General features: G+C 37.1%; 1 protein-coding gene across 3 annotated transcripts in view; it reads right to left on the reverse strand.

Moving 5' to 3' along the window:
- Window positions 1-21842, reverse strand: part of PIGK (phosphatidylinositol glycan anchor biosynthesis class K) — a 92487-nt gene that overhangs the window by 43562 nt on the left and 27083 nt on the right. For all 3 annotated transcript variants that reach the window (XM_075759737.1, XM_075759738.1, XM_075759739.1), the window contains exon 10: window positions 2286-2361. In XM_075759737.1, the coding sequence (XP_075615852.1) occupies window positions 2286-2361 (76 nt within the window). The remainder of the gene's footprint in view (window positions 1-2285; window positions 2362-21842) is intronic.

Here is a 21842-nt window from a genome sequence, read left to right on the forward strand (position 1 = left end):
ACCAGGACACTGGTGCAGAGTATGCTCAGCTCATTACAGCTCCCAGAGGCACAAAAAGGGCATCACCATCATACAAAAACAGGGCATGATGCCAGACTCCTGACACGATAGCTAAATAACGGTCATTTTGTTCTGATTCTCTACGTCAAAGACATCTGCAGTTCTGTTGGGTTTGTTTTGCTGCCTTGTGTGGACCACAGCTCTATACTATTGGTAAATTTGTTACAGCAAACAGATAAGAGTACATGAAAAACAGATCTTTTGCCTTTTCACAGTGCAATATTCTATTGCAGTGTAACACACAGTTGCCAAATGAACCCTTCGTGGTTATTACCCACCTAATGTTGTAAAAATACTACTATGACATTTCATCTGGTCAACCATCTTAAAGGTTAATTCTGTTTCGTATTTGAGATTTTCCTCTAGGTGAGCCATTCTGTGCACTTTCTATTTACTGATTCCAAACAACCCCCAAACTGTTTCATTGCTCACTCTCACTGTTAAGAACATATTGACTGGCTGCCTGCTCTGCTGTTTAATTCATTTATGCTGAGAGTCAGGCATGAAGACAGAATTTTAAATGTGACATTTGCAGGCTGTTGGGTCATTTGAAGCTCTGACAACACCAGGGAGTTCCTGACATACAAACTGGTTCTGATTTCCAATCTTCCATGTTCTGAACACATCAGAGATTCTTCCCGGAGGTGCAGATTTCAGCCAAAAGTTTTAAAATCCCTTGTGTTTACATCTCACAGAAAAGACCTGTACACTTTAGAGTTTTAAAATAAAGCTTATGTTTCCTTTAAGAGAAAACCAGCATTGTCTGCAGCGTGGGACTCAACTGCTTAAAAACACTGTTTGACAAAGGTATTCGGAAAGATTTACAATAATAATTAATACTAATGGGATTTTGTAAGCAACTTTGACATTTCGTGGACTTTTATTTGTTCCTGTTGATCTTTAAGCATTCAAAACCAGCTCAGTCTGAAACCACAGCTTTATCTAACACTGTCCATCTGGCTTATTGCTACCCTGACCAGCACCAAGTCCCAGTTTTCAGACTGGAAGTTTTCCTTATCTCAAAGCAGCGAATGGACTGTACCATTTTGCCTCCATGATGAACTGTCATTATCTTCCCCAACTTTCAGGTCAATTTTTCAGAGTATACCTGATTACCTGAAAGATTCCATACTGCCAAGGTACCATTAGAAAAACAGTAATCTGACCTATTCAGTCCTGACTTAGGAAAATTATAATTACCTGTCCCTGAAGCAGGACTCACTTCTACAAATTTTTTTTTTTTATTTTTTGAGAAAATTTCAAATGGCTGCAACAGAATAGGTCTTTTTGCTTTCTTTAAAGCATCACCAATGATGGAGATCAATACTCATGTTTTACAGTATATCACAAGTTTCATGTATGTTATTCAGCCATGAGTGTTTCCATAAAACAGGCAGAGCCCACTGTGGCTAATAGCAGAGAATGAGTAGACATGTGAATGCAGGCTGGGCATCTAATCTACCAGCAGAACAGACTGAGAGACCTTGAACTTTGAGAAAAGAGCAAGAAGGGAGGACAGAAAAAACCTCTTCCTCCTCCGTGCCATAAATGGGGGGGGGGGGGGGGGGGGGGAGGGACATGCTATAATAAAAACTTTAGCCTTCTATTCAAGCCCAGCTCAGATGTTCACATCATCCCTCATTTATTTACCTAAATCAGTGGAAGATTATCAATTTTAAATAAAGACACAGTTAGAAGGCACAATCTAGGCAAAATCTCAATCTCTGTTTTTTTATGTGAAAAACAAAAAGCAAACAAAAAACCCTGTGCAAAGCAGAAAGTATGATGACACTGCTATAGTTAGAAATAGTGCTAATTCAAAACTGTATTAGAAGGGGATATTCTTTTCCCTACTCAACTCATCATGACAATTATTTGACAATAATGATTCTATACTTTGGCTGCTTTTTCAGGAAGGGAATATGATTTAGGTCAAGATGCAAATTCAAAGAAATTAATGGAATTTTTTTCTTTTATATCAGTAGACACACAACAATTTTAACAGCAACCTCTGAAGTGTCAACTGTGTCATACAGCAAGCATCTTTTCATCACAATGTTCAGAATAAGCCTTTTATAATTTAATAGTTGTCATTTGAACAAGATTATCTTGTTTTTACATACATCCAGCATGAGGACATTGATTCTGTGTGACCTAGAAAAGCAGTTTAACTATTACAGATGTTGTTTATTCTCAAAGAAATAATTTAAAATGGAAAGACATACCTGGTGTATTATCTGAGCTACAGGAAGTTGTTCAGCATATTTTAGTGGTTCTGTTGCCAACTCATCCTTTGGAAGCCTGAGAAGAAGTTAACATTTATCAAAGTTAGTACAATGTTTACCAGGTTAAATTACTGAAATTTAAGAGTTTCAAGCACATTACTTTTAAAAGTGTGGTATTTGGGAGATTATTTTGCTTACGATGAGGAAAAAGGGTATTTTAAGACCTTAACTGAATATATGTCCTACAAAGTTGAGGGAAAGAATAAATTTATAGTACACAGAAATGTGTGTAACATTGTGAATTTCCTCCCTGACCAAAGCACATAAACCACAAATTTAGCAGCAGAAACCTAAGAAAAACTTTAAATGTAGTTTTAGGCGAACAAAGTGCTGGTGAAAGCTGGATTGAAATCCTCTCAGAAAAAGTCTTATGTGCTTACAGAGCAGATTCAGCACTGTTAACAATACAAGCTTCTTCACTCAATCCTGCCAACATAATTCAAATATGACCATCTCAAAAGGCAAGAGGCTTTATTCACTGTTTCCCATTTTTGCTGCAAGTGCACAGCAGTGTTCAGCTGTGGTTGAAGTTCAACACCATGCATTTGTGCGTTTGCCAGCACAGCAGTGTGTACTACTAGTTTCAAAAAAGCCAAAGAACTAGTGTGAACAAAAAGAGTAGAATACTTCACAAAGAAAATGCATCACATCCCTTTAAACTTTGAATAAACCGTAGTTGCAAGTGAAAATTCAGAATCCATAAGCAGTTTCTTAAAAGAATATTTAAATGATAGTAAATTAATATAAAAACATGTTTTAAACCCTTCAACCATACTGCTTTAATCTACTGGAACTTCACAGCATGTGTTACATTTTCAAAGTATCATTCAAGGTTTTCATCAGTCATTCCTCAATCTTTCTCAAGACTTCTGGATATAGGAATTTGAGTAACATGACAAGAAATGAAGGAAGAAAAAAAAAATCCCTACAAAAACAAGGTCTTTCTCTAAAATTAAAGCAGAATTACTTTCAGACAAAAACTGTGGCCAAGACACTATTTTCCAGGTTCAAATTACTACCTTATACTCATTCTAGTTAAAAATGATACATGCTTCCTGGGTTAATTTACCTGCAGACCAGCTGCCAGGTAAGTAACAGAAACTGCAGGCTTAGCATCTGCACTGGGAGTCAACAGGCTGTGATAAAAGAGAGGACAATAAATGCACATCTCTTCCCTTCTCCATTTCTGAATTTCTGTTGTAGTTTGAAATACCTTTAAGCTCCAAATAAGAGTCTGAATACCCAGAAATTTGTAATGAATGGAGTATAAGGAAAATCTTATTGTATAAGACATTTAAAAGCAGAGAATGAAGGAAACATGGTAATATTTCAGAGATCACAGTGACAGCTCATCTAGAACCATTTAATGTGCTTAAGAAAAATTAAATAAGCAAGCCCTGAACCTCTGAAGCTGGACTACTGAAAGAGCTCATGTACTTATTTGGTTTTTAGAGGTTTTGGACTATTATGGCAATTATGAATTTACTCACAATGTGAAATATACTGCTGTTATGTCCAACACAACTGTCAGAGCTTAGAGTGGGCTCAGCGACTCCACTGCAGTGTGCAGAAGGAACCTTTCCACTCGGTTCCTTTCCACTCTTGCTATCGTTTGCCAAGCCCTGACTGGCAAACATACCGCTATTTAGCTACCTGCGGTCAGTATGAATTTGAGATGACTTCTGTTCTACTGGGAGTCTGTTAGCTGACACATCACCATGATTTATGGATATAAGCTACATAAACATATTTCTCAGCCATAGTTCTAGATATTAAACCACTGTACACAGAACAAAATATTCATCAATATCTTGAATATTTATCTCTACAGTCTTTACAAGGACACTGCAATCTGGAACAAAAAACCAGAACAAACCAACAGTATCTCAAATCCCAAAATTAAATACTTGAAGCTGCAAGTAACAGCTAAAATTACTATAAACTGAATGTTAGCAGGGGAAAAAAAAGTTTGTCTGTGCCAAATGCACAAAGTCCCTGATAGAAATGTTTTCTGCCTAGACAGAGTCAGCATTCCCTTGCAGTGTCAAACACCCTCCTTGTCAATTACAGAAAGAAAAGACCTTTCTTCAACTGTCAAAGGATTACAAAAGATAGAGAAAAATTATCAAGATAATTTTGAGCCTTAGGAAGTTTTACTAAAAAAATAGGGAGAGGAGAATAGTATAAACATGTATTTTAAAGTAATTAGATTTAAATTGAAATTAGGCTGATAGGAATCTTTTAACATCAAGACAGTTTTTTCTAATTTACTTTCTGAAAAAAATCAATTCACTTCAACTACACTACATTTTATATATAAAAATAAGATAATAGATTAGATAGGTGCATATTATAATATATACATGTACATGCATCTACATACATACACTATAATACGTATACATGCACACAGGTATTTTGGAAGAAAAGTTCAGTACCACTCTCTCAAAATTTTTGCTTAAATGCCATGAACTTCTTGTATACGTATTCAGTGATGTACTAGCTTGTAAGTCTACAAAAGAGTTTTGATTCTTCTCTCCGCAGCCGCCTCAACTGCATGAGCACATATCGCAATCTTTTATATGAAACTGCATAATTAAAGCATGGAAGCTCAAAACTCTTGACATAAAAGCTGTATGAAATATTGCCCAACTATATCCTCTACCTGGAGCACGTCATTAACGTAAGGTATGATAAAGCAGTGCATCAATAAACTTTGGGCACTTGAGGTTACTAAATAAAGTGCAAGAATAACTCATAGTAAATGATCTTTGCGAATTTGACAATAATAGTGTAATCTTTGTTATTATGATACTGCAGTTCTATCATCTAATGCCACTGCATGGCATTTTGTCAAGTGAAAGAACATGCTACCTCCTTCTAGTACCCTACACTCGGGTCCATTTAACAAAAATTAACTATGAGAAGGATATGTAGATAATTGAGCCAACCTAAAACATCAACAAGTTCTTACTCACCATGACTGATATTTTCTTCTGTGCCTGAATTCATAAGCATATAGATGGCTTCACAAAGGTTTTCCTGAACGCTTCATTCCCAGCTCTTTTCTCTTCTTTGATCAACTATCAGAATATTTCAACACATATTTTTCTATGGTTATTCTCATCCGCTTCTACTCATGGTTCTGACCAAGAATCAGATTTGAACTGTTGTTATATTCACTGTTTATAGCTATTTACACAGTGGAAAATTAAAAGCATCTAATACTAGTCACATTCTTTTAGCTAAAAAAGGGAATTACCCCTAAAAGTTACATTGTATTTTAAGCAAAAGCAAAAATTTTGTGAGAAAACCACATTTTTTGCTGATTTATCTCTCTAATTTTCCTATCAAGTGATGATACCTGTGACAGAAATTAAACTTTATGACAGAGGTATCTTCCAGGCCTCAGTTTTGAAGTACATATATACGGTCAGTTTGGAAAATGCTTCAAAGTGCTTCAAAATGTCCAGCATACTAAGTTCTACCAGTATAACTATGTCAGTTCGCCGTACCACTTTCAGTACTCATTTTAACAGATATAAGCAATATAAACTGTTTTGAAGAGAATTATACTGCTATGAAGACTCCATAGATCTCATTTTCATTTCTCTGAGCAAGCACCAGTTTACTGGTCTAAACATTTGTATAACAGGCATAAGACAACTTCCTCTAAATTTCTTTTTGCTTCTTTTATCTTACAAACAAAATCAGTTGTGCAGTCATTCCTTCTAATGAAGGTGAAAACTGGATGATGCAACAATAAATTGCTATCTTATAAGCTGCACAGAGGATGAAATACTGCATATGAAAGGATTCCATGAAACAGCATCTATCCTGAAAGCTCCCGGAACAGGAGTAAAGTCAAGACTTGTCTGTCCTAACAAAAGGCCAGAAATGGCTACTGGAGCCTAAAATCCCCTGCAAGTTGGCACAGAGGCTGTATTTTAAACAGTCTTTTAAATAAGAACAGAGACAGCTCACTGCCAGTACGATCAAGCAACATGACTTAGCTCACAACTACATGGCTGAATTCTCTCCCCCAAAGCAGGGGCTGCATCCAAAACTGGCTACTCTTAGGCACGTGTTATGCCCTGAACCACGTGCAAACATTGTCCAGGAGACTGCTAGCTGGCACGAGCCAAAAGAGTATCAGGAACCATGCTAACAATTAAACATCACGTATGACTGCAAGAGAGTACATCAGTCTGTCCAACTGACAAGCATAGAAGCAGCCTCATATCTCTCTAAGAAAATTACATTGGTTATCTCCTTCAGTTTTGCAAGCAGATCAAAGAAAAGCAACAATCAAAGCAGTTAATGAGCTGAAAGAAACTTGCTGCAAAACCGCTACTTCATTTTACACTAGCCCTGAGATTAGTGGCCCACTAACACTGGGCCTCCTAGACTGGCAGAATTACCTGTAAAAGGCAATCCTCTTCTAAAAAGCGTAAAGGATTGGAAGGCCATGACTAGAGAGGACAAGAAGGTCAACACAGAAGAGGATGTTCTTCTTCCTCCTCTTTTGCAGGGTGGAGGAAGAGAACAGGTCAGGAGAAAGATCATCTCCACTACAATCATCCTGACCTTGTTCTCCCCTTTGCAGAGGGACACAAGTAAATTGGTTACTACTTTCCTTCCAGAGATAATTTCCAGATGCCTGGGGTGGCATTCACTTTTGCTCAAAACCAGCTATGTCAGGGGAAAAAAAAAAAAAAAAAAAAAAAAATCTCAGTTGATGGAATTTGCGCTCAAATGACATGTGGCAATTTGAGGCTGTAATTTCACAAAATTAGTTGGCCTCACTGTTTAGTTCACTTATATTTGACACTTAAACCTTTATAAAATTAAAGGCTAATTTGTTATAATACAAATTTCTTTGTATGTTTCTTTCAAAACAATTCTAGTTCAAAAACAAAAGTAATTTTTCATGAATTAATATTCCAGTAAGAAATGGTCCTTTCTGTCTCAATTGAGCATGACAGCAGAGTGCTGCCAACAGTGCCAAAGCAGACTAACACAGTGGCATACCAGCATAGACGGCATCACGCCTGACAGCTGGTAATGCAAAGCATAAGGAGATCTTGATTTTCAGGGAGCAGACTAGAAAGAAACATAAAATCAGAAGAGAAGTGGGAAGCAGAGATAGCAGAAGAGGAGGATCTTGAAAAATTCAATTTAAAAGTTATTTTTATACTGCCACTGTGACTGCTCTTAGATGAAGGAAAGTAAGCATGAAACAGAAACTGTGGTAAGTGAATCTAAATCCAGTAAAATGTGTCAAGATATTTAGTGAAAAAATCTTATTTGTTACTTATATTTGCATGCTCGCTCTTATGGCAAAAATCCTGAGAGAGTCAATGTGTGCTAAAGAAAAATAAATCCCTAGCATCAAGAGGTGGCACATTTTGCCACAAGTGCTAATCCAGCCTACGGTCTGCTACACAGAATAGCTGCTGCGGCTTTAGGGCAGAGATATATTTTATCTCTTGCAAGTATTACAAAAATACAGGAAAAAAAAGAGCAACATGTGATCACTAACCGGTTTGCTCATGGCAGAAATGGGCTGTTAAAACATTTCAGGAGAGAGAAAAGTCCAGATAACAGGAGAAGCCATAAAACCTGGTCCTCTGGGTAATTATAAACATTCACTAATTATATGAGGGAATAGGACTAAGGCCAGTATTTCTTCCTTCCTGTACAGTCTCTAGATTTGAGGGTTTGGATAGCTCACACATTCTTTCATGCATAGGACCCATGCATAGGTAATACTGCACCTCTTTGAAACTATCGTTCCTTGATGGTAAGTCCTAATATATAACCACCTCTCTTGGAAATTACACAAAAGTCAAAGTCAGAGTGTGAACAGGGTAAAGAGGAGGATATCAGGGACAAAGATGTATCATGGAAAAAGGGGTTTGGGATCACCTTTATTTGTTGTAGATGTACACAACTCACACTGCTCCTAAAGTGCAGCCTGGTTTCACACACCACTTCTGAATAGTAGGAATGAAAACACTGGAACGGTTTGTCCCACTTCTAGAAGTGGCTTGAGAGCAGAAATACTGCAACTGATCAGTCAGTGTGTGACCAAAGGATGCAAATAACATAGCAGTGGCCTAAATCAGACACTCCAGACCAAAAGGTTGAAGTTATTAATCTAAACCTGTGTATAGCACTGATAGCTTTATTGACTGTAAATACATGAACATGGTTGCATCTGGCAATAAAAAGAAAACAAAATACCAGAGCTTTATGCACCACATCAGAAAAAGTTATTAGGTTTCCTACTAAAGAGAGGCTGAAATGGGCTATGTCGGGTTTGAGTGAATAGTTTTTAAAATTGGCCATTGAGAAATTTATCTACCATATCCATACTACAGAAGATTAAGAATTAGACCTTGGATTAACGCCAGGTACTTGATCTATCTGCTAAATCCTAGCTTCACACATATTTAAGGATAGGGTATGTTTAAACAACAGAAGCACTAATGTACATGGAAAATGCCAGTGCTTGAAAAGCTGAGATCACCATTAACTCTGCTCTTCCCAAAAAGTGTGCTAATCAATCCTTTTCTTATCTTTTTAAGGGAATGCAAGATTTGCCTATAAGCACGTTTACCACATCGATAGCCACAAAGAAGAGAAACAAACACTCGAGAGCATAAACATTCCAGGGAACTCCCTCACAATGTCTCCTTCATGGCATCAGTTTCTGCAGTTAAAGGGTCAAAACAAGTCTTTTGGCTACTTAAGAAAGCATTCAGTGTACACTTTGTTGCTGCAACCTTTGCTCAGGTGAGTGTGGATGTCCCCCTCTAAAAACCTGACACATGTAATAATGCAAACAACTTCATTCACTACCATAGTACTGAGCTTTGGTAAGCTGGACAGCTGGCAGCTTACCTTGGGCGACCTTGCAAGACTGTCTAGCAGAATGCTAATGTATATCTTTTGCAGTTCATTGCTGTGGAGTCTGAAAGCAGTTAGTGCATATTCAAAGAGGAGGAAGGAGGGAGCTACGTCTACAGTGGAAATACGCAGGCGTTTCACAAGTACAGCCAAGCACACCAAGATTCTTTGGTCCGTGAATGCTGTGACCTCCACTTCATGATGCTTGCAGAACCTAGTGCAGCAGGTGGCATACTATCAAAGATGCCTTAAAAAGAAGATTGCACAAAAATGAACAATACAATATGGAGATAAGGGAAAAAAAGAAATTGAAGGCAAAAATTATCTTTGATGCAATGAAAAACTAAATCAATGTTAGACACAATCGGATTTATAATTATCTGAAGAAGGAAGCTACTGACTTGCATTGAAAAGAAAAAATATTTTACTTCAGCATGCTGGCCTTCACAGAGAGATATTCCTGCAGAATAAAGCAGCAAAGCATGTTATGGTTTAGAAATGCAAAATACTTTCTGCAATCTGTTCATTTCTTTTCAAATAAATGTAAAAGATTTTGACCCAAACTAGTTGTACAGACTTACTCCTGGGTTTAAAAAAATACCTGTCTCTGAATGCACAACGATTTTTGTTGGACTTAATCATAAACAAGTCTGCTGGTGTTCCCAAAGTCTGCCTGACACATTGAGTTATAATGTGCTGCTTCATAAACTGGATAAAACGAGATGGTAACAAATGTTTCCTCTGTCTTTCTGTGATCCACACATAATCTCTTATCTAAAGAATTTCAGGTGATTAACATTTGTCAAGCCACACATTCTCAAACATCCCTAGATCCTAAAAAGAGGTAACAAGTTTATAGTATGTTTTTACACAGGTTGACCGATATTGTTTCTCTGCTTTTTTCTAGCCAATGAGCTTTGTCAAAATATGTTTAGTCGCTGAAGGGACTCTCTGTTCTTCCTGCTCCTATTTTTATACTTAGGCAAGACACAGGAAAGGAATTAAAAAGAATATTAGCTTAAGTAAGCAGAATTGACTTTACTGCTACTGGAAAACAGATGACCTGTAAGGCCTCATTTTGTTATCTCAAATATTCCACATTTTAGGTAAATTAGAAAATCTTTTCTGAATTAATTTAAACTTCAACATGATGATGCTGCTGAAGCACAAAATGCTAATCAAAAATTGGAGATAAAAAGACCAGCTTAGTGTCTCCTGTGTCACTGAAAATCACTATTTGAGATCACAGCTAAAAGCAGATACTCACTGCTTAATGTTAATTCATCCTCACAGCGAGCAGGGTTGGGGTGGGGGGAAGAACAAGTGTCTCCCAAACTCAGGGCATGTTTATACAGACAAGTCCAGCAATATCAGAGGAGCTTCTACTGATGGTCCAAACCAGTCAGAAAAGAACATTGCCCACCCAGCTGAGCAAATGTTCAATCTACTCTGAAGTGTGTATGTCCTGTATCTAGTAACTGAGGTTGCAAATTTCCCCCTTGGACCAGGTCCTTCCTAATTGCATGGGAAAATGTTTAAACAAGTAGTTAAAAAACCAAACAAACCCCACAGGTTATTATCACTCTATGACTAGTAGTTTAGAAACCCGTGACTGAATTTCACAGAAATCTTGAAGAAAAAAGACCAAACCCTCCCCTGCCAAATCACACATGCAGTTTAAATTCTACTACCAGCTCATGATAGAATTATACATTCTGATGGATAAAGCAAGCTCGTTCCTTTTTCATAACTGAAAGTTCATCAGCAGTGCCTAATATTTACATAGACCAATTCAATACCACCTGCCAGTGCACAGAAAGTCAGAAAAATCAGCAGGAAGATATTTTTAAAACAAAGAATTAACATGGGAATGTGCCAGGATAGCAATTCTATTATTTAGTGGCCACAATTAGTCTTTGTAGCAAAGTTCATATTTTGTTTAACACCACTGTTCCTTCCTGCATATCTTCAAATGAAACAATGTATCTGCATTTGCTTACATTGTTACCCTTTTCAACATGCATCTTTAAAAACCCTGTAACAGACACATTTTAAGTACCGGTATTTCTACACCTATGGTACATATTCCTATTTTTTCAGTTCATGAGTCACGTTAGTGTACTATCCAGCTATAATTGTCTCATGAGACTGCTTAGTTCACTACAAGAATCTGTCAAAATAGCAGTGGCAACATCTGTTCTCTGCCCAACACCATCCTCGGACCTTCTACCTTACTCCCTCCATGTCAAGCTTCCTACTTAACTTTTGTGCCCCTTTACTCCAATTAATCAATGTAGATAACTACATAGAACTACAGAAATGTTGTTTCTAAGGGACTTTCAGAGATCATCCAGTTCGACCTCCCAACATCAGATCAGGTCAGCCATGACTTTGTCTAGCTTAGTCTTCAAAGCCTCCGCAACCTCTCTGCGTAACATGCTCTAGTGCTACTTTACCCTCTTTGCAAAAAGATTTCTCCTAATATACAACCTGAACCTCCCAAGCCACAACCTACAGCCAATGCCCCTTGTTAGCAAAAGAAGTTTACCTTAACCATCTCTGTAACTGCATTTCAAACAGTTACAGCCTGCTATTACATTTCCCATCTTTTCAAGGCTAAGCAAGCCCAGATCTCTCAACCACCTCTCTCAGGTTGTGTGCTCTAGGCCCTAACCATCTTGGCAACCCCTCTCCAACTGCCTCGGCATCTTTCTTGAAGGGGAAGGCCAAAAGCCAGAGGCAGTATTTCAATGGGGCTTCACCAGCAAAGAGAGATAACAACAATATTGCTCAATCTGCTAATCATATTCCTCCTCATGTAGCACAGTAGGCAGCTTGCCTTATTGATGCTGACGGCACTCTGTTGGTTCTTATTCAACCTGGTGTCCACCACCGCCCCCAGATCCTTTACAGCAGGGCTGCTCATCAGCCTGTCAGCTTCCAGCTCCTACTGATAGGAAATAACAGGAAAAGACACCAATTGAACTTCTTTCTACTAGTGTATAAAACAGTATATACTGGTACCGATAACAGACCCAGGTTTTCTTGAAAGAAACGTGCTATATGCTGGCACTCAGAAAATTAATCATAAAAATTACAGTTCAGGGCTTTTGAGAAATATTTTACTGCGCAAGTCTCCCCTGAACGCTAGATGTTGCATTTGATCTTTCTGGATCAAGATGCTCAGTAATACATCTTCGTAAAGCAGACAATCAAGATACACCAAGAACTGCAAAACACTATACCACAAAACTTAACCAGCTGCTTTCCCTTCTTTCACCAGTACTGTTCCTTTCTGTAGTCAACTGTAAGAGTGGCCATGGCAGACAGAACTGAGTAGCATTCCAATCAGCCAGCAGTAAACACTTTAGGTCTCCTGTCAATGCGTGTACCTAGGTAACATTATATTGCTAAGCGCATTAGGAGGGCTTTGCTTCACAGAAAGCTGCACAGAATGTATGGAGCTCTTAAGCTTTTTATCAGTCTTATCTTCTGGACCGTGATTTTCTGTTATTTATAGATGACTTGTGCACTTTTTTGTCTGAATTCTGCTTTTGTTTGTTCTTGCTAATGGCAGATGAAACCTCAAGTTCAGATACAAACACATAGCCAGATTATATTCTCTGAGGCCAAGGTACTGCAGGTTACTGAGTCTGCTGATGTTGAACAATGAATCTACTTAATGTTTGACCCTGTAAAGTAGTCATCCTTTTCCTTCATATTGGTATTTTATGGCCTGCCTTTCTGTCCTCACTTATTTCACAGTATTAGGACCAAAAAGGACTCATCTGTCTACCACAGACCACTGCATATTAACCAGACTGCCCTATATTAAGTTCAGTGACTTCACAAACTTTATAGCCTTTAAGCCCGAACGATTTTAGTGGTCCACTCCCAGAACAAAAGCAGCGGCAGCAAGTCATATTTTCCTTGGGTCAAGTACACAGCACACCACTTACCAACCTCCCAACAGGCATACAACCTTCGGAATTCCCCTGCCTATGCGGGCAGGCCACTGGGTCTGAGGTCTGCAGAGGGGGACGCTATGTCCTTCTACTCAATTCAATGCTGTAGTAGTTCCAGCATCTGCCAGCTATACCTGTACAAGACATATGCCTGGATTTGCAATTTATTCCTGGTTGCAAACAGTAGTCTGGACAAGTCAGATTTCTAGTGTTCCAAGGCGATTTCTAGTCCAAATACTTGACACAAAATCCGGCATCTCAGACTCCTGCCAAGTCCAGACTTCCGATTACCTCACCCTCTTCTTGCTGGGAAGGGACAGATGCAGTAGTTCAGAGCATGCCACAAGCTATCAGCTCCCTTTCTCTCTGCAGTCTCCAAGGGACAAGGCTAAAGCAGGAACAGAAGCAGCTCTAAGAGCTACAGGCATGTCCCTCCCCGTCTCTTCTTCTCAGTTACCTTAAATTCTCTGCAGTGTTTTATTTGTCTTACTGCAAGAGTAAAGAGGTAAAACCATTTAATACCAAAAAAAAAAAGCTTTTTTACAGAAGTTTCAGTTTATTTCAATACCAATGTTGATATGAATTCTGCAACATCTTAATCTTCAACATGGTAAATGCTAAACAATGTTTAAGCAAAAATCATCTTTAATAAGTACTAAAGCAAAAGCTACTTCAATTTTTTGGGAACTTAACATTTCATAGAAGTAGTACATTTTTCAAGAACACCTATATGGATTGGACCTTGCCCACAGTAAAAATAATTTATGAGTTAGTAGAATTATTATGCTAACAAAAATGTCTAACAAAGACTAATATTATGGAGTTATTTTTGAAAATGGGACTTATACTTCTAAAATTAAACTTTCAGTATTCAATCAGAACATGCCCAAACTTATGTTGACCATGACTTTCTAAGACTGTCTTATGGCAGTATATACATTAAATGGGTTGATCTGGTTTTACTCTCCAAAACAAAAAGAAAACACAGAAAAAAAAAATCCACTTCACACTTTTAATCAGAGGATTGTTCACATTTTGTTTTTAAACTAAATGTAAGAGTTTACATAAAAATGATTTGCAATTTTAACTAACATTTAAATAACTTAGTATTATTAATCTAATCTCAGTCTTTATGTCATTCCAGTGGTAGGTTCTGCCATTATTTAAAAGTCATTTCCTGCAAATGTTTACAATTTACAGAACATTGTAACAGTAAATCTGAATCTTAAGTATACATTATCAGTAGATATTACCAGCAAGAGACTGTGTAAAGTAGAAAACATCACAATGCCAATCTGTCACTCAGCTTTTAGAACTTCAGGCTCTCAATACACTTTATATAAAAGAACAAAATCTCCAATGCTGCTAAGGTCCTTCACAATCCTATATATAAATATATATGTGTGTGTTTGTGTGTATACACATATACATAAAAGACAACTATGAAACTAAGGCAAGAATTAAAAGTTCTTTGGTTCATTTAGTACAGACAACGAGGTCAGATTTCTCTTTCACCACCTGCATATGGAATAACTAACAGTTATAGAAACAATGAAACGACTCCAAATGCACAATAATAAGCTCAAGAAAAAAAATCTAAAGTGAGGGAAGCACAAGACATGCAATAGCTGGAAGAAGATTTCTTTCTATGGAATTCTATATGCTACATATCATCAAAGAAGTCTAGTAGAGTTTACATTCTGTCCTGTGACTTTTAACTTCGGTATTTTAAATATTTTGTGGAAAACAAACTTGATTTCTAAATAATCAGGTTTCTCTTATGTTTTCATGAACATTCAACATATCTGTCACCAAAATTGTTAAGAGTACTTTGAATGTAAGCACCATGGTGGCATGTGTATATCTTGTATATGTTCATTGCTCAGTGGATCCTCACTCATGAGTGGGACTCCCATACACTATTGCAATATAAGTAACCGAAACAATAGGCAATGATATTTTTCAGCAGGAATATAGAAGTATTTTAATATACATACTATGAAGCCCTTCTACTTGAATAATCATATAATTCTACTCTAGTTTTGGAGTTAATGAAAACCAGAAATGTATGATGGCAACCAAGTATGCTGGTCCTCTACCCAAGGAAACTAAGAAAAATTTTCTTTCTGCATTTTAAGTCTAATCTCTGCAGCAGTTTTTCTATGTCTATCCTATAGAGGCTATACATTCTAACAAAATCTTACTGTAAAACTCAGAGTATGCATTGACTGTGGCTAGTATATGTATTCTTTATGGCTGCTGGTCAATTGAGATTTCATGGGCACAGGTTTTTTTGTACTTTAATGTCTCCCTGCCTTCTTTCCTAAAATAAAACACCAAAAGAAACAAACAAAAACAAAAAACCCCCTGCTTTTGCTGCATTTATCAAGACTAGGATGAATGCGGCAAACACACCCATCCCTACTGATGAATATATAAGTCACTTTGAAATGAAAAATTTCCATTTCAGTAAATATACCGCACTGTAAAGTACTGAACTTTCACCAGAGAGCTGCTTAGTGACTGCAGTTATTGTCTTATTACAGTCCTGGACTGAAACATGATTATGTAGTATTTACTGATGTACTGTATTCATTGAGAGAGAAAGGCCTGAAAGATAGATATGGGGAAAAAAGCAGTAAGAACACCTGCTATCTCAAGCTGACTGCTAAGCAGCCAACAACATTTTCACTGCAGCACTCGCCCTTTAGCAGAGGCTGGAGTTTCTTCAGTATCACAGCAGAACCACGGTGCCATCACCTTCTCAGAAGAGTTGGCAGCAGCCTGAGGTCTACTGGGAAGCCATACAAACTCTGGTAAAATATGATTTATGATGAGAAAATGACAGTGCTGATGGCTCTCAATATGTGGAAGACCCCAGGAATTTCTGCTTCTCAACAATGTGGGGTTTTTGTTACTCAAATACTTTTGCTACCTATCTTACGGCTATAAGAAAGATGCTGACCAACTATCAGCCAGTACATCTGTAGTAAAACCACCATCATGCAAGCGGTCTTTTCAATGGGGAGGAGGAGGAAGAAAAGAAAAAAACAGTTAAAAAAAATGAGCCATTGAGAGATTATATACCCAGAATTCAAGAACATGGTATGGCAGTGCAATACAAACTGATAATGTTACATTATAATCACCTCCAATGAAGGAGTATTTTCAGGTTTGGGGGTTTGTTTCATGGTTTTCTGGTTTGGATGTTTTTAAACAAAACATACTAGAACCACTGATCTATTAGACATACTACCTTAACCCTTACAGGCCAACTGCATACATCATTTTTCAAAAATTATTTTCGTCTTGAACCTTATTTACTCCACTTCCATCAGGACAGTAAATTGACAGTACACCGCTGTAACTTACTGTTTGAAATCTGGTTTTCTCATAAACAAGTAGTTTTAATTGTATGTACACAATACTGCTGTAAAGGTAAGCAAATCCAAAGTGAAACTGGCAGAGGATAAATTGCAAAAGAGAAATGCTAAGAGAGAATTCTCCAAACAGATAAACCTGAAAATGCCTCAGTAAGCCCCGAGGAAGGATATTATTTCACAGCAGCCACTTCTGATAGCACAGTGAAACACAGTGGAAGTGCTCTGTTACTTCATCTGTGAGCTACCACCCCAGCTATGAGTACAGCATCCTGACACCAGCCTACACTATAAGAAAGGCAGATAGGCAAGTCTAAGCCAAAAGCAGAATGCACTACTTTTTCTTCTATGTGGAAAGAGCAGTTTAAGACAGAGTTAAATGTTAAATTTTAATAACTATTGTACATAATCACAAATGAAAAAACAAAGACTATATTTTAGTTTGGGGAAAGATATCCTTTCCCCAAATTCATTCATCTGGAGAGAAGTATTTTGCAAGGTGATTTATTTGCTCGCACCACCTAGTGGGTTTAGTTTAATCTACCAAAATAGTCAGAGCTCAGTCATGTTCCTACCCTGTGACATTAGTAACCAACTGCATTTTCTCACAACACGCTTCACATTTCAACCTCGCATGACCCACTAACAGCACTACACTTCAAAGTTGCCACACATCTATAAAAGCATAGCACACAAAAAATACTAGAAAACAATATCTATTTTGCTGATATTAAGTTTGCAGGAACTTAATAGAGATGTCATAGAAAACTGTTTCACAATGTAATGTTTACGAGTTTCTGATTTGAAGTACACGTCCACAGTACCTTGTCAGAGCGTACCATACAGAATCTCGACAGTCTTAACAGATTGCGTGATGTGATAATAAGGCCGCACACTGAGATTTGGAAGATTTATACGGGACTTTTGGATCAAACCTCTGGCAGAGGCAGGTACACAGTGCGAAGGGCTCTGCCTGCAGGAAAGGGGGCTCAGCAGGGAGCAGCAACCAACTGCAGCAGGACCGAGCACCTACGTTGTGTTGTAACCGTTTCTGGTTGTTCCACCCCAGTTTGTGCTTAGAATGCACTGCCCCCACACAAAACTTTACTATGTGAAGTCCAGCCACACTGGAAAAGTTCTTTTCTCAGGTCAAACCCCAACCCGATAATAGACAAGAATTCCTTAAATATGCCACTTAGGACTTGTATTTAAACACTGAACTGATCCAGAATATGTTTTTCTCATAGTTAATCCTAAGGAAAAATTCACATACTGTAGTAAGTAGTCTGTTGCATTTGATCTGGAGCAGAAATCACACTACAGAGGCACTACAGAATGTTTTTCAGATGGGGCAATTAAATAAACAAGACATCAGTGCCGAAGTGCTGCTAAGTCTCCCACCTAAAGTTTCCGAAGTAGGGACCTTAAGCATTTATGGAAGTTCACACCACCTTTCTTCTTTTTTTACAACATTCAGTATTTCACTATTTCAGCTTGATCAGTTTCAGTTCTCACTTCAAAACAGACATATATTTGTAACTCATACAATATCAGAGGAGAAAAAACCCACTGTGCCCACTTTACAATAAGGAACTCATCACAAACATTTCATTTGGATTCACGGGAAGACTTTGGGGAATAATGCAAAACTTTTTACCCTTCTATAAACTTCTGTATGACAGGAGAGGAAAACATTTTCATTTTATAGTGGTTTATAAAATAACCAAAATCTGTTTATTCAGAAACAATGCCTTTTTTTCCCAGAAGAAACAGCCACGAGTAACAACTGCACTGATATGTATGCAAAGCCCCAGGCTATGGTACTGTCTAGGACAGTTAAGTACTATCTACTACTATACGATAGAATCATATTCTAACAACATCAGAGGATAACTGCCACAACCAAGCAGACACCAACACAGACCTTTGAAGAGACAGCAAGCAGTGAGTCAGACTGTATTTTAAAGAAAGCATAAAGTGGTTTTTGTTTCCCTTTTTGTACTCGAACTTTTAGATTGTTTCAATACTCACACAAAGCATTGTTTCAGGATAGAACGTTAAAGTGCATTTTTCATAGTTTCCCTATTTGCTTAAGGTTACAACATGGGCCATTCTGCTCTATGAGGACTAAGATCAAATTTAAGACTTAGTATCTGCATAGGAAGTAGAAAAGAAATGATGTTTGCTATTTTATCCCATGTATGTTTTGATGTTCACTCACATAAAATATAATTCTGCACAACTATGCAGCAATATATAAGCAAAACACTCGACTTCATACCCAATGTCAAATCACTGCAGAATGCTGACTCCATTCAAAAAGACCAAAAGAAGTATCAAAGCTCAGTCTCTAAGTCAATCACCGATATCAGAATATAGGTTGACACACAAAGGCACAGGCAACTGACTGTACATGTTATTTTACATAAACTTGTTATGCATGGGCAACTCGCAGCCCTAAACTTACCAACACTGCTTGCTCTTGAAATTTTGATGTCCAAGAATTTTAAAGAAGCCTCTGCCACTCCTATACCAAAGGCAATGCTACACAGTCACTTGACCCAACATACCATCCCATGAAAAACTTGTGGTACTCCCACAGTGGGACCATGCTTATTAGGAAGACTTTTGGTCATGTTTATACCATGAAAAGCATTTTCAGAGCCTATTCTACCACACAGGTTAAGATTGCAGTTATTTAGAAAACCATTTGCAGAAAAGAAAATAAGAAAAAAAACTTCATAAAACTTTCACCTATTTTTCACCAAATTCACAAAAGTATCTCCTTAACAGGGTCTAAACGGACTCCAACACTAAAACTTCTTTATTAACAGTGGCCCCCATTTTTATTTTAAAGACAATTTGCTGCTTATCAGCAATTTTAAGTGATAAAAGCTGAGTATTAATGATATTTGCCTTAAAATTTCATTTTTATTTTTTAATGCTTTATGAAACGGCCCTCATATTTTCTGTTACATTTCTTTTTCCTTAGCTTCTGTCTAAAGCACTGATGGTTGCTATGGTTACTTTGGCTTTTTTCCCCCACTGTTCATGCAGGTTTTCATCAAATGCAATGACTTTTTTTAATCTTATCTGCTCTATAACAATAGTTCCTTGACTAAGGTGCTATATACTGTACCAGATGAGAATCCTGGTATTTCATAGTAGTAACTGGAAAAATTATAAGTTTTGCTAAATTTTGAAAACAAGCAATTAAAGTGGGTTTTTTTAGAGGGTTGATTGTTTCTTAAGTGTACGACTACATTTCTTTCTTTCTTTTAATCTGAATATTATTCAGGTAAAATATACTAATTAACACACCAGTAAATATAAAATAAAGCAATTTTTAAAAACAGTAATGCTTAAGGAACAGAAGACTGTGCGGTAACTTTTTTGAAAGAAAATTAATCACTGTTGTTTCACGTAGACTAGGCAGGACATGACTAAACAAAATGAGAGCGGAGTTATTTTCTGCACTACCACTGCAAATTAACAGCGGTTCAAGTCTTCCTGTCACAGAAAAAAATACTTTAATAAAATATTTCTTAAGATTAGCACATAGTCCATTATCAAGTTGCTCTATAACCTACAGGAAAAACTGCTAATGTCAACAAACAGATGAAGCACCTGCAAAGGCTCACGTCATTTCCAAACACTCTTCACTCAGATTATATTTTAAATCTATTTTTCCAAGAATATTTAAGTTTAGGGTTAAATTCTTCAATGCAGATTTGTTCCAGAAGTTTTACTTTTCCTTGAGTTAATGCAAAGGAGATGCTCTCTAGATATTTTCTACAGGACAATATAATCCTTTTTTGCTCCAGATAGGAAGCACTTCTCATGAATACTTACCACCTTACTCAAAAAAAGTAACTCAGGGATTCAGTCAGATCGAGCTGATTCAATAATTACACAAAATTCATCCAATATACAGGACAGAGCATTAAATGCATAAATCCATACCAAGCTATTAGCAAACAGATTAACTATTTCACTCACTAAATAAGGCCCAAAAGTAGCATTACGGGACTAAAGTTCTACTCAAATATTGTCACCTGCATCTGGCCCCTAACTTTACTCTGTAATGTACACAGGCAGGGTCATGCTGGAGACAGTTTGGTCCAGCTCAGTAGAGTAGACTTTGAAACAACCTCTGGTAAAATTAATTCACCTTTAACACTGTTGTCCTCTTAAGCAATATCAATAATATGAGCAAAAAATAGAAAGGCTTTACAAATGAAGAAAATTACTATTTCATAGAATTCAACCCTGACAATGATTTTGCATTAGTTTGTTTGGGGATGAATTGTATTCAATATCCATTTGCCTCAACAATAACAATTCACCTTTTTGTCATATATTATGGATATGGAATTTTTTCTTAATTTCATGTTTTATAACCAGAAACACATTCAGTTCTTTGACTTGGGTAGATGACTAACATGTATATTGCTGTTTATTTCTGATTATATTGATTTTCTGATTCCCTCCTCTCCTATTAAGTTTTTTTTTCAATAGAGTTTGAAAAGAAGCATACCTAAAAATTACTCTCTTACTTTACAAGGACAATTACCAGTGAGAATAATTTACACTTCATTTCAGCAATTTTGTTTCTTTTCAAATTTCTGGTGAAGGTAGCTTTATTATATAATTATTCTTTTGTACAATTCTGATTACATTTAGCAAAATAATCTGATTACTAGATGAGCACAGTAGGCACAAAAATGCATTAATACATTAATTATTCCCTGCTTCAATTTATAGTACACTAGCTTTACTGAGACCTCAGCTTGTTACCATGTGCAGGTTGTGTATTCATTTGGCACATTAAAAGATGGTGGGATTTCCTCAGTAGGTGGGATTTCCTTTCTAATGATATCTATATCAGCCATAGTTTCTACAGCTTCCTCTTATGCTCACAGCCAGATATAGGCAGCAGTCGCATAGCAATTAGGTCTGTTCCGTAGCTGCATTCTATGATATAATGACTGACGTGTAAAATGAGCTTCCCTCCTCTCCTCCGTCCTTTTTTTCCCTAGTCTTGCAAAGGACTTTATTTTACATCCAGAGAAAGTGGAAAGAAGCGGTTAGAAACTAGTAAGAAACAAACAATTATCTCAGATATCTAAAAACTCAACTAAGTACCTCTTGGGCGAGGTACTATCACAAATAAATTCCATGTCACACTACTAATCACTATTATTCTAAGACATCTCTTGCATCTATTATTTCCAGCCATA

Source organism: Balearica regulorum, chromosome 8 (genome assembly GCF_011004875.1).
Source record: "Balearica regulorum gibbericeps isolate bBalReg1 chromosome 8, bBalReg1.pri, whole genome shotgun sequence".
Classification (NCBI taxonomy): Eukaryota; Metazoa; Chordata; class Aves; order Gruiformes; family Gruidae; genus Balearica; species Balearica regulorum.